General features: G+C 38.8%; 1 protein-coding gene across 3 annotated transcripts in view; it reads left to right on the forward strand.

Annotated features, from left to right (window-relative positions):
- Usp5 (ubiquitin specific protease 5) overlaps positions 1-13,816 on the forward strand; it is a 241,766-nt gene that overhangs the window by 130,411 nt on the left and 97,539 nt on the right. For all 3 annotated transcript variants that reach the window (XM_090374004.1, XM_090374003.1, XM_090374005.1), the window contains one exon: positions 11,226-11,419. In XM_090374004.1, coding sequence (XP_090230130.1) covers positions 11,226-11,419 — 194 coding nt within the window. The remainder of the gene's footprint in view (positions 1-11,225; positions 11,420-13,816) is intronic.

Raw genomic sequence — 13,816 nt, forward strand, 5'->3', positions numbered from 1 at the left:
TTTCGTTAGTAGCATTAATGACTCAATTTGAGTTTAATGCACCATCATTGTTATTGTTGTAGTTTGTTCTATATTGTGTATTGTAGTCATTTGTTAAAAAAAAAAATAGGTTACTATAAATAAGTAGGTAGTAGTAGTGGCATGTGATGCAAAAAAGCAAGTGTATGAGCTTATGCAGCATCAGCAAACAAAAAATCACACCATTCCCTCCAAATGCCTGTCCAGTTCCTCCTTAAATTTATTCAACCTATCAACTTCCACAACGACAGATGGAAGTTTGTTCCAGCAATTAACCACCCGCTGGCTAAAGGCAAATTTCCGCACAAATATTTTACATCTGTCCTTTCTTAATTTGAATTTATGCCCACTTAGGTTCATAATCTGAATGATTGGAAGGATCCCATCAGAATTCAGCGTGCTGAACCCATTCAAGGCCTTATACACCTCAATCAGATCACCGTGCAGGTGCCTAGTCTCCAGCCACTGTAATTCGCAGGACTTAAGCCTCTCTTGGTAAGAGGATCCCTTCATTTCCCTCACCAATCTTGTTGCCCTTCTCTGTACACGCTCAAGCAAATCTACATCCTTCCTAAAATGAGGCCTCCAGACCTGTACGCAGTACTCAAGGCGTGACCTGACCATTGCCTTATACAGTTCGACAATCACCTCCTTTTCCCTGTTAGCAAAATTCCTATATATCATTGACAAAACCCATGACCTGCCCTGGCAGCCTGTCTGCATTGCTCAGAAAACTTCATATCTGACTAAACAATTACTCCCAGGTCTTTTTCATTTTCTACCACCTTAAGTGTAGTATCACACAGTTGGTACATTTCTCTGGGATTATTTCTACCCATATGCAGTACTTTGCATTTGTCAAGGTTAAACTTCAGTTGCCACTTCTTAGCCCATCTGCCCAAATTATCTAGATCCTGTTGCAGTAGCACACTGCCATTGCTGTCATTAACAACCCTGCCAACCTTTGTATCATCTGCAAACTTCGACACTAAGCCTGATATACCTTCATCAATATCTTGATAAATATACAAAACAACAGTGGACCCAACACCGAACCCTGTGGGACTCCACTAATAACATTAGTCCACGAAGAGCAGCACCCATTGATTACCACCCTCTGTCTTCTCCCACTTAACCTCCTTTTATCCATTGTAGCAACTTACCCTTAATACCATTCTGCTCCAATTTGTACAGTAGTCTTCCATTCGTGCGCAACAGTGTCAAAAGCTTTCCTGAAATCCAAATATATGATATCAAAATAATTTTTTGCGTCCAGTTCCTTTGTAACCACATCATAATATCCTATCAAATTTGTCAGACAAGACTTTCCCTTAACAAACCGATGCAGTGTCTCAATTATTGCTGCAGTCTTGTCTAGATGATCCTGCAATGCATCTTTAACCAGTGACTCCATTATTTTACCCGGAACAGAAGTTAAACTAACTGGTCTGTAATTACTCGTGTCACCCTTCGATCCACCTTTGTGAATTGGGGCTACATTTGCACATCTCCAGTCCGTGGGAATCTCCCCTGAGTCCAAGGATGCTCTCATAATTATGGCTAAGGGTTTGCTTAGTTGCTTTGCCGCCTCCTTTAATATAACTGGATAGATCCCATCTACCCCAGGTGCTTTTCTTATGTTTAACTTCAACAATTTCTCCTCCACTTTGCTCTCAGTTATTACAAAATCATTAAGTATCCTGCTACAATTTGATAACCTTCTGCCATTTTCAAACGTTAATAATTCCTCATGTGTGAATGTAAAATACTCATTCAGTTTGTTTGCTATCTGAGCAGGGTCATCAACAGTCGAACCATCGATGTCAAGTGTACCAATCAGATTCATCCCCTTCCTTTTAGAGTTTATATAAATAAAGAAATCCTTGCTGTTTTTCTTAGCATCTTTTGCCAAGGATTTCTCGTAATCTGCCTTCACCTGCCTAACCTCCTTTGTGACCTGATTACAGACTAGCTTATATCTGCCATAGGCTTCTGAGTCGCTTGATAATTTATATGCATCCCATGCATTTTTCTTCTCTGTAACGAGTCTCATTAGTTCATTTGATAACCATTTAGACCTAAACCTTGAACAATATTTCTTAATAGGTATGAAACTTTTAGTAGCATCCACGATTAATTCCTTGAATGCTTCCCACTTAGAATTTACTGTTGATAACATCGTCAGTTGATCCTACTGTACAGAATTTAAAAACTGTCTGAGACCACTGTACTCACCTTTACGGAAGCAAAAACCCTTTCCTTTACTCCTGATGGTAATTAAATCTTTAAGTAAATTCCACATCAGTACACTGTGATCACTGCTGATGACCAGATCAAGAGTATTACTTTCTCTGGTTGCCTCTCGAACATGCTGCTGCAGAAAACAATCATCCAATAAATCCACAAAAGTCTGACTAGTGTGTGAGTGACCAACCCACATGTTCCAATCAATATCTGGGAAGTTAAAATCCTCCATTATTAGACATTCTGATTTACTAGCCCACTATTTCTCTGTACAATTGTTCATTGTACTCATTCAAGTCATTAGGCCTATAACACACTCCTACTCTTATTTTTCCTTTCACATTGCTTATGTCACACCAAACTGACTCAACAGTGCACTGTTCATCAATATCAACTGGATGCACTTCTTTTGATTTTATGTTTTTCTTAATTAACAGAATAACACCTCCTCCCTTTCTGTACACATTGTACTCCCCAAATTCCATTCTGCATTCCTTATATCTGGGTGACACCAAGTCTCTGATATCCCAACAATATCTGCCTTTGATGTCTCGACCAACACTTCAAATTCATCAAATTTATTTACTATACTTCTAGCATTGGTATACATGCACCTATTCCTATTCACCCTAACACATCCCATATACCCACCTATTTCACGATGACTGCCCTCCGTCCCTTAAACCCCCAACACCCCTCGCTCCAGGTCGCTACTTATTCTAATAGAAGTTGTGCAGGAATCACCTTCACCTCTGCCTGTGGCTACTATTAAACTATTAGTCCTTGTATCGCTCCCAAGCTAGCAGTTTTCTGACCCACCTAACACAGCCTCGATAGCATCAGCAAATATTCTTGTACCCTTTCTATTTAAGTGTATTCCATCCCTGTAGAAGCAGTCTTTCCTGTTAACAAATACAGACCAGGCTGAAAAAATTCTACACCTTGAGCCTTGCACAATCTCTCCAGGGCTGAATTGATCGACAAGGCTCTCATCATAAGGTGCCTCCCTAGCCAGGTAGAAGGAGCAGCAGTGCGTAGCACAGGCTTCTTGATTAGACCGGGGTTCGAGCCCGTCACCACTAAATATGGAGGATGCGGAAAGGTCAGGGAATGACCACCGCATATCACGGAGCAATGTGGCCTTAGTTGCTAATGCTCCTAAAAACCAAATAACAAAACAAACAGGTGCTTTTCTTATTTTTAACTTCAACAATTTCTCCTCCACTTTGCCCTGTTATTACAAAATCATTAAGTATCGTGCTACAATTTGATAACCTTCTGCCATTTTGAAACCTTAATAATTCCTCATGTGTGAATGTAGATGCAAAATACTCATTCAGTTTGTTTGCTATCTGATCAGGATCATCAACAGTCGAACCATCGATGTCAAGTGGACCAATCAGATTCATCCCCTTCCTTTTAGAGTTTATATAAGTAAAGAAATCCTTGCTGTTTTTCTTAGCATCTTTTGCCAAGGCTTTCTCGTAATCTGCCTTCACCTGCCTAACCTCCTTTGTGACCTAATTACAGACTAGCTTATATCTGCCATAGGCTTCTGAGTCTCTTGATAATTTGTTTGCATCCCATGCATTTTTCTTCTCTGTTACAAGTCTCATTAGTTCATTTGATAACCATTTAGGCCTAAACTTTGAACAATATTTCTTAATAGGAATGAAACTTTTAGTAGCATCCACGATTAATTCCTTGAATGCTTCCCACTTAGAATTTACTGTTGGTAACATTGTCAGTTGATCCCACTGTACAGAATTTAAAAACTCTCTGAGACCACTGTACTCACCTTTACAGAAGCAAAAACCCTTTCCTTTACTCTTGATGGTAATTAAATCTTTAAGTAAATTCCACATCAGTACACTGTGATCACTGCCACCTAGTGTTTCCTTTATCTGCAAATTCTTAATACACGAATGATCACTGCTGATAACCAGATCAAGAGTATTACTCTCTCTGGTTGCCTCTCAAACATGCTGCTGCAGAAAACAATCATCCAATAAATCCACAAAAGTCTGACTAGTGTGTGAATGACCAACCCACAAGTTCCAGTCAATATCTGGGAAGTTAAAATCCCCCATTATAAGACATTCCGATTTACTAGCCCACTCTGTTTCTCTGTACAACTGTTCATTGTACTCATTCAAGTCATTAGGCCTATAACACACTCCTACTCTTATTTTTCCTTTCGCAGTGCTTATGTCACACCAAACTGACTCAACAGTGCACTGTTCATCAATATCAACTGGGTGCACTTCTTTTGATTTTATGTTTTTCTTAATTAACAGCATAACACCTCCTCCCTTTCTATCTTTTCTGTACACATTGTACTCCCCAAATTCCAGTTCTGCATTCCTTATATCTGGGTGACACCAAGTCTCTGCTATCCCAACAATATTCGCCTTTGATGTCTTCACCAACACTTCAAAATCATCAAATTTATTTACTATACTTCTAGCATTGGTATACATGCACCTATTCCTATTCACTCTAACACATCCCATATACCCACCTATTTCACGATGACTGCCATCCGTCCCTGAAACCCTCAACACCCCTCGCTCCAGGTCGCTACTTATTCTAATAGAAGTTGTGCAAGAATCACCTTCACCTCTGCCTGCGGCTACTGTTAAACTATTAGTCCTTGTATCCCCCCAAGCTAGCAGTTTTCCGACCCACCTAACACTGCCTCGATAGCATCAGCAAATATTCTTGTACCCTTTCTATTTAAGTGTATCCCATCCCTGTAGAAGCAGTCTCTCCTGTTAACAAGTACAGGTGTTTCATTTTTCATGAGAATATGCTTGTGAAAGAAGATTGAGCTACTTTGAATTTTCTGAATTAAGTCATTGCACTGCACTCAACTTCAGCAAGGTTATGGTACTTAACATTTGAATAGCCAATATTATGTAATTGAGCAGAATCTGGGGTTAAAAAAAAAAAATTAAAAAAAAGCAAGGACTTTAAATACAGTTGCATCAAAATGCATAATTTACCTGCTGCATCATATGTCATGCATTAATTTGGAAGGAAAGTCTGGGAACACCATACAAACAGCTCTGGAATGTATTTCCTGAGCATTCTGGCTAAAGGGTGTGTCATAACTTTCCTGTTCTTTTTCCATATTGCCCACCAGCTCAGACTCAGGATAATATACCTTTCAATAACAGTCTGAATTTTGGTTGTTATCTTTAAAAATTCAGAAAATAAAGAACAACTACTGTATTCAGAAAATAATCAACAAAAGTGTGAAATTAACTCCTTATTTTATTTAGCTTAAAAGGCAGAAAATCATGTGGAATTGCTGGAAAACATGTGGAATTGCTTGTTCTTATAAAAACTTATTTTTTCCAGGCCATTTATCAGGGAACATTTTGTTCAGTCGTTGTCAGACATCTATTGCACAGTGAGGGTGTGTCCCATCATATATAAAAATTGCATTTTGTAATCTCTGTAAAAGTGATGTAAGGAAACAAGTTTATACAGCATTGGCATTCGAAGGTAATGAACTCCATCCATTGTGTTTGGGCTGGAGGTATGGTCTCAAGAAACTAAGTAGCAGTGAAATCACACAATGCAGTAGGGATGGCTTTTGAACTTTTCAGATTTTATGGTTGCATCACTTTTTTCAGCCCAGTAATGTGAATTTTATCTGTTGACAAAGCACTGATAAAGACGACTGCCTCGTATTAGACCACAAGATGTTCTGCAGTAAATTGGGCCTCTGTTTTTCAAATATTCCAGCATTATATCTGCAAATTCCATTTATCAGCTATAGTCTTCTGGGAACAGTATGTGGTTTCTGCACATGGAGTTTCAACTTTCATTTCAATGTGGAACAAACGGCAGATACAGGAATAGTGGTCTCTCTTTGGCTGTCTGTCACAGCAATTTTATCGGGTTGCATTTAAATGTCTGTCAAACTGTTTCTACAATGACGGAGATTGGGATGTTGAAGAACATCTACTTCACAATGCTTTTCAGTTGACCCTGCCATAATGAGCTTTATAATAGCATTAGCAGAGGCATATGATGCAAGAAAACAAGCTTATGCAGCATCAGACAAAAAAAATCCCATTTCACCCATTGATTTGTTCCAAACGTTTGTCCAGTTCTTCCTTTAATTTATTTAAGCTATCAACTTCCACAACAACAGATGGAAGTTTGTTATAGCAACCAACTACCTGCTGGCTAAAGGCAAATTTTTACACAACTGTCTTTCCTCCATTTAAGTTTATGCCCCCTCAGGTTTGCAATCTGAGCAGGAGAGAAGAATCCCATCAGCATTTAGCCTGCTCAAACCATTCAAAGCTTTATACACCTCAATCAGATCATCTCGCAGGTGCATAGTCTCCACTGTGCAATTTGCAGAACTTGAGCCTTTCTTGGTAAGCGCACCCCTTTTGTTCCCTTCGCCAGTCTTGTTGGACTTCTCTGTACTCCTAGCAACTCTATGTCCTTCCAACAATGAGGCCTCCAGATGTGTATTCAGTATACAAGATGTGGCCTGACCATTGTCTTATACAAGGTGATAATCAATTCCTTATCCCTGCTAGCAAAATTAGCATTGGTAGAAGCATATGATGCAAGAAAGCAAGCTTATGCAGCATCAGCAAAAAAAAAAAAAAAAAACCACTCCCATTTCACCCCCTCCGTTTCACCCCCTCCAAAATACCTGTCCAGCTGAGTCTTAAATTTATTTAGGCTATCAACTTCCACAACAAGGGATGGAAGTCTGTTCCACCAACCAACTACCTGCTGGCTAAAGGCAAATTTCCGTACATCTATCCTACATCTGTCTTTCCTCAATTTGAATTTATGCCCTCTCAGGTGAATATTCTGAGCAAGAGGAAGAATCCTATCGGCATTGAGCATGCTCAAACCATTCAAGACTTTATACATCTCCATCAGATCACCTCGCCGGTGCCTAGTCTCCAGATACTGTAATTTGCAAAACTTAAGCCTTTCTTCATAACAGCAACCCTTTGTTCCATTCACTACTCTTGTTGCCCTTCTCTGTACTCGTTCCAGCAGCTCTACATCCTTCTTGAAATGAGGCCTCCAAACCTGTATACAGTACTCAAGGTGTGGCCTGACCATTGCCTTATAATCATGACCTCCTTATTCCTGCTAGAAAAATTCCTGTATATCATTGACAAGACACCATGAGCTACTCTTGCAACCCGTCTGCACTGCTCAGAAAACTTCATATCTGCCTGTACAATTACCCCCAGGTCCTTTTCATTTTCTACCACTGTCGGTGTAGTACCACACAGTTGATACGTTACTCTGGGGTTACTGTTTCCAATATGTAGTACTTTACATTTGTCAATGTTAAACTTCATTTGCCACCTCTCAGCCCATCTGCTCAATCTTTCCAGATCCTGTTGCAGCAGCATACTGTCAGTAGTGTCCTTTACAACCCTGCCAACCTTTGTATTGTCTGCAAACTTGGACATTAAGCTTGATATACCATCATCAATATCATTTATAAATACAGAAAACAACAATGGACCCAACCCTGAGGGAAATCATTGACAAGATCCCATTACCTGCTCTGCACTTCCCTGAAAACTTTGTATCTGATTGCACAATTACAACCAGGTCTTTTTCATTCTCCACTACCCTGAGTGTAGTACCACACAATTGGTATGTTTCTCTGAGATTAAACTTCAGTTGCCACTTCTCAGCCCATCTGCCCAACTTTTCTAGATCCTGTTGCAGTAGCATACTGTCATTGACAACTCTGCCAACTTTTGTATCATATGCGAACTTTGTCATTAAGCCTGATACACCTACATCAATATCATTGGTAAACATACAAAACAACAACAGGGCCAACACTGAACTAATGTTATTAGTGGGGACTCCACTAGTAACATTAGTCCACGAAAAGGAGTGTCCTTTGATTACTACTCTCTGTCTTCTCCCACTCAGCCATCTTTTTATCCATTGTAGCAACTTGCCTTTAATGCTATACTGCTCTAATTTGTACAGTAGTCTTTCAGTGCAACAGTATCAAATGCTTTCCTGAAATCCAAGTATATGATATCAAAATTATTTTTTTTGCATCCAGTTCCTTTGTGACCACATCGTAGTATCCAATAAAATTCAAACAAAACTTCCCCTTAACAAACCCATGCTGTGTCTGAATTATTGCTGCAGTCTTCTCTAAATCATCCTGGAATGCTTCTTTAACCATTGACTCCATTATTTTCCCCTGAACAGAAGTTAAACTAACAGGTCTGTAATTATTCTTGTCACCCTTTGATTCCCTTTGTGAATTGGAGATACATTTGCACGTCTCCAGTCTGCATGACCTCCCCTGAGTCCAAGGATGCTCTCATAATTATGGGTAAGGGTTTGCTTACTTCCTTTGCTGCCTACTTTAATATAACTGGATAGATCTCATCCACCTCAGGTGCCTTTCTGATTTAACTTCAATGATTTCTCCTCCACTTTGTTCTCAGTTATTACAAAATCATTTAGCTCCCTGTTAAGAGTTTAATAGGCTTCTGTCCTGTGCTTCCCTACAGAATTCCTGATGTGAATGAAGATGCAAAATACTCATTCAGTTTGTCAGGCTGCCTCAGCAGGATCACAAACAATCAAGAGGACCAACCTGATTCGTTCCCTTCCTTTTAGAGTTTACATAAGTAAAGAAGTCTTTACAGTTTTTGTTTATATCCTTTGCCAAATATTTCTCGTAATCTGCCTTTGCTTGCTTAATATGTGCCATTGGATTCTGTGTCGCTTGATAATTTATATGTATCCCATGCATTTTTCTTCTCTGCTGTGAGTCTCATTAGTTCATCTCACATCCATTTGTGCCTAAACCTTGAACAGTAAATTCCTTGAGTGCTTCCCATTTAAAATTTCCTGTTGGACCACTGTCAGTTGATCCTACTGTAGTGACCTTTACAAAAGCAAAAACCTTTCCCGTTACCCCTGATGGTAGTTACTTCTTTATGTAAATGCCACTTCACTACACTGTGATCACTGCCGCCTAGTGGTTCCTTTATCTGCAAATTCTTAATGCATAAATAACCACTGCTGATAATCAGATCAATATTACTCCCTCTGGTTGCCTCTTGAACATGCTGCTGTAGAAAACAGTCATCCTGTAAAAGCCTTGCTAGTGTGCGAGTGACCAACCCACAAGTTCCAGTCGATATCTGGAATTCCCCATTATAAGACATTCTGATTTACTGGCACTCTATTTCTTCATTGTACTCATCAGAGTCATTAGGCCTATAATACACCCCTACCATTATTTTTGCTTTCCCAGTGCTTATTTCACTCCAAACAGAGTAAACATTGCACTGTCCACCAATGTCAGCTGGATGCACTGCTTAGATTTTGTGTTTCTGAACTAACAGCATAACCCTTCCTCCCTTCCTATCCTTTCTGGTCACATTGTATTCCCAAATTCAAATTCTACATTCCTTATATGTGTGTGACACCACGTCTCTGATATCCCAACATTATCCACATTTGATATTTTGACCAGCAAATTCATCAAATTTATTTACTGTACTCCTAGCATTGGTGTACAATTCAGTGTACATGCACCTGTTCTTAGTTACCCTAACACAGACTGTATATTTACTTTCATGATGACTCCCCAGAAACTTGCTTTCCAGGCTGCTGCTCATTCCAATAGAACAGTGCAAGAATCACTTCCACCTCTGCCAGTGACTACTGTACTGTTAATCTATTAGTCTGTGAATCCCCCAAGCTAGCAGTTTTCCAACCCACTCGATATCATAAGCAAATATTCTTGCACCCTTTCTATTTAAGTGTATCCCATCCCCGTAGAAGCAATCTCTACTGTTAACAAGCCCAGACCACACTGAGAAAAATTCTACCCCAAGAGTTTTGCATGACCTCTCCAGGGCAGAATTGCAGATACTTTCAAATTTAACCCTAATTCATGACAACATGTGACAATTCATGTTGTCGACAACATTCACGACAACTGTGGCAATTCATGATTGATTCTCTTTTGGTTTTTAGGCCCATATCTTCCATGCCCTTCCCTCTACCATCCCATGCTTCAAAGTACAGTGTGATGATCTTTGTGTATTCACAGCTCTGCTGGTATTTTTAAAAGTCTCGCAGTTGCTAGGATGTACCATAGGTGGCATGCTACCTAATATATTATCTGATTTCTAGTGTTGCCATATTGCTGATTGTGTGTGTGGTTCATGCTCTATAAACATGGAGTGCAACCAAACAGTGTAACCATCTTATCAGCATGTGTTATTGGTTTCAATTTAAAATTACACATTGCACACACAAATGTAAGGTTAATGATAAAAATGCTGGTGAATATGTAAAGTATGTCACACAAAAGAAAGTTCAAAATTTCAAAAACTGTTTTTTGTTCACATTATTTTTTTATTTATTTTTTTTTTTTATAAGAAACAAAATAGGAGTTGTCTGAATATTTGTAGCTGATTCTTGTTCATGTAATAGCCATGTAATTGTCTACCTACTAAGCCAGGCTTTTGCCCTTCCTCCTCCACAAACCCAACGACACCTCCACAGCCAGGTGGGCAGGAGCAGCAGTGCAAAGCACATGCTTCTCAATTAGACCAGGGTTCGAGCCCATAACCACCAAATACGGAGGATGCGGAAAGGTCAGGGAATGACCACCGCATATTCCCCGAGCAATATGGCCTTAGTTGCTAATGCTCCTAAAAACCAAATAACAGAACAACAACCCAGCTTAAATGATAAAAAAATGAGACAGTTAGCCTACAAGATTTTGATCACCTTACTGTTACTGTTCATACTGTGTTAAATAAATTAATCAATTATATTATGACCGTCAGAAAATATTACATTCTCTAAGTAATTAATAGTATTATTATGTGCTTAGGAAATTATTTCAAAAATTTTAACTTATTTATGTGTGTTGTCTCTATTTTGATAACTGTTTCAATTTGTAGACTGACAAATCCATGGTAGAGCTGGAAATTGACCTTAACCAACGTATTGGTGAATGGGCTATTATTCAAGAAGCAGGCAGTAAACTCATTCCACTGTATGGTCCTGGATATACTGGACTTGCAAATTTAGGGAATTCTTGCTATATGAATTCTGTAATGCAGGTTGTATTTGCCATTCCTGACTTTTCAAAAAGGTGAGTTCCCATAAAGTTTCTGTTTTAAAAAAAAAAAGTGGTTTGCACACAAAAAATATTTCTATTATCATTTGAACCTGTGTCACTATTTTATGATAAAATAGCAAGTGAGATATGAAATACCTTTATAAATCCTAAGTACAGGCCTTCTGGCTTCAACCTTCTCTGGAGTAAATTTCTTTAAAATGTATGGGCTCTAAGAAGGTAAGTTTTCCACTAGCACTGGGTTTTGTGAAGAGTTTCTTTATGAAAATTTGTAAAAATTAAAAACTTTGTACATAAATGCTTTTAAATATTAATTTATTGCTTTGTTTGGTTGTTCAACACTCACATGAAATTATTCTCAAAAATCAAATCTGAATTTTTAATAAATCATTGAAAAATTTACAAAAAATCTTTAAAAAGTTCATAAAAAACTTGTTGCACTTCTTTTTTTTGATATATTGCAAACCCTCAGTTTTATGGACTGATAGGAAGAAGGAGGTGTTTGTTATTTGTTATCTCAGAAGCTATTGTTTGAGATAATTTGTAATAAATATGAATGAATATTTAAACAGTCATTCTGTATATATGTGTGTTTTAGAAAAGCCAAAATAAAGTTAAACAGTAAAAGCAAACTTTTGTTCACCTTGACTTTATTGGTTTGTTTGTTTGTTGTTTGGTTTTTAGGAGCATTAGCAACTAAGGCCATATTGCTCCGGAATATGCGGTGGTCATTCCCTGACCTTTCCGCATCCTCCGTATTTGGTGATGACGGGCTCGAACCCCGGTCTAATCAAGAAGCGTGTGCTACGCACTGCTGCTCCTTCCCACCTGGCTACAGAGGCGCTGTACTTTATTGGTTGAGAGATAGTACACAGTCAGTAGAAAATAATATACCCTTACTGTATAGTGTTACTCTGGTGCCAGTAATATATAGATATATATATATATATTTTTTTTTTTATCCAGTTAAATTTGAAGCCAATTAAATTGAGGTTAATAAAAATCAAAGGTTTACTATACTACATAAAAAGTTATAGGAAAAAAGTCTGCATCTGTTTATGTATCATTTGATTTGATTTTGTAAGCAAAGATTCTCTTGATTTGCTACTCCTCTGATTTTAAAATCTGTTTTCATGCTGCCATGTCATTTGCATCTTTAATTACTTAGAAACACAGATAAGAGATAGTAGCACCTAGCAGATGATCTGTAACATACTTTCAAACTTGAAAAATGTATATACTGTATTTGTAGGTCCTGCTCACTGCTCGCATGTGAGAAACATATATATATATATACACTCAGTGATCACTGAATTGTGACTATCACCATCCATAATGGACTATGCCATATAGTTCGCATTAAAATGCCAAATAGCTTTGTACACTAGAGCTCGGGTAATTAGCATCTGGTCATGCAAGTCAAAGTGATAAAGTAACAGTTGTGGGATGTAGTAAAGATATCATGGAGTTTAAAAAGGGTGTGATTGTGGGACTTGTGCATGTTTCCATATTGGAAATGGCACACCTTATCAGGTGCACACTACCCATTGTGGTTAAGGTGTACAAAGAATGGTTTCAAAAGGGTCAAAACATCTCCCGCTGACCAGAGCTATTAAGGATTACACAAAGTGGATGTTTGTGGTGAGCGAAGGGTGCATCACATTGTACAGGCTCAATGGCAATGTATGACAGTTGACACCACAATACAATATGAGCAATGCAAGAACAATATCCGAAACGACGATGTCCCACACACTCAGATGTATAGGGTTCCACAGAGCAGATGACCCAGAGACACCTGAACATCATCGAAGGTGAATGCTCTGGTGCTGACAACATGCTGGTTGGACACTGGAGGACTAGAAACAAGTGTGCTGGTTGGATGAGTCCAAACAACTAGTGTATAACATGCTGTGACGGAGGCTTTCATGTGTGGTGCAAGCAACATAAGTCTGAGGATCCATCATGCGCTATCCAAGCACATGGCAGTGGTTGATTAAATGGGGCATGTTTTACTGACAAGAACTAGGATCCCTGGTGCACATGGACCACCATTACACTGGAGAGATCTCTGAGGAGTCCATGTGCATCAGCCGACCGGGCTAGCCGGGTGGGTAAAGTGCTTGCCTGGCAACCCAAAGGTCGCGGGTTCGAATCCCGCCTCGGGCTTGGATCAAAGTACAGGTGACCCCGCTTAACGCTGATAATTTTTTCCGTAAAACAGAGCGAGCGCCGCATTCCCATAAGGTAACATATGTATTTGTGAGTTGCAGTCAGTGCCATAGGATATTTCCTAATCAATAATAAACGGTAGTGAAAAGATGCACAAATGTCGGTCAAAATATTTAATATTCAAATATTTGTACATATAAAATATTCTGCATTACATACGTATATAATTATGTAGTAACT

Source organism: Mastigoproctus giganteus, chromosome 5, assembly GCF_048544385.1.
Source record: "Mastigoproctus giganteus isolate SK-2022 chromosome 5, ASM4854438v1, whole genome shotgun sequence".
NCBI lineage: Eukaryota > Metazoa > Arthropoda > Arachnida > Uropygi > Thelyphonidae > Mastigoproctus > Mastigoproctus giganteus.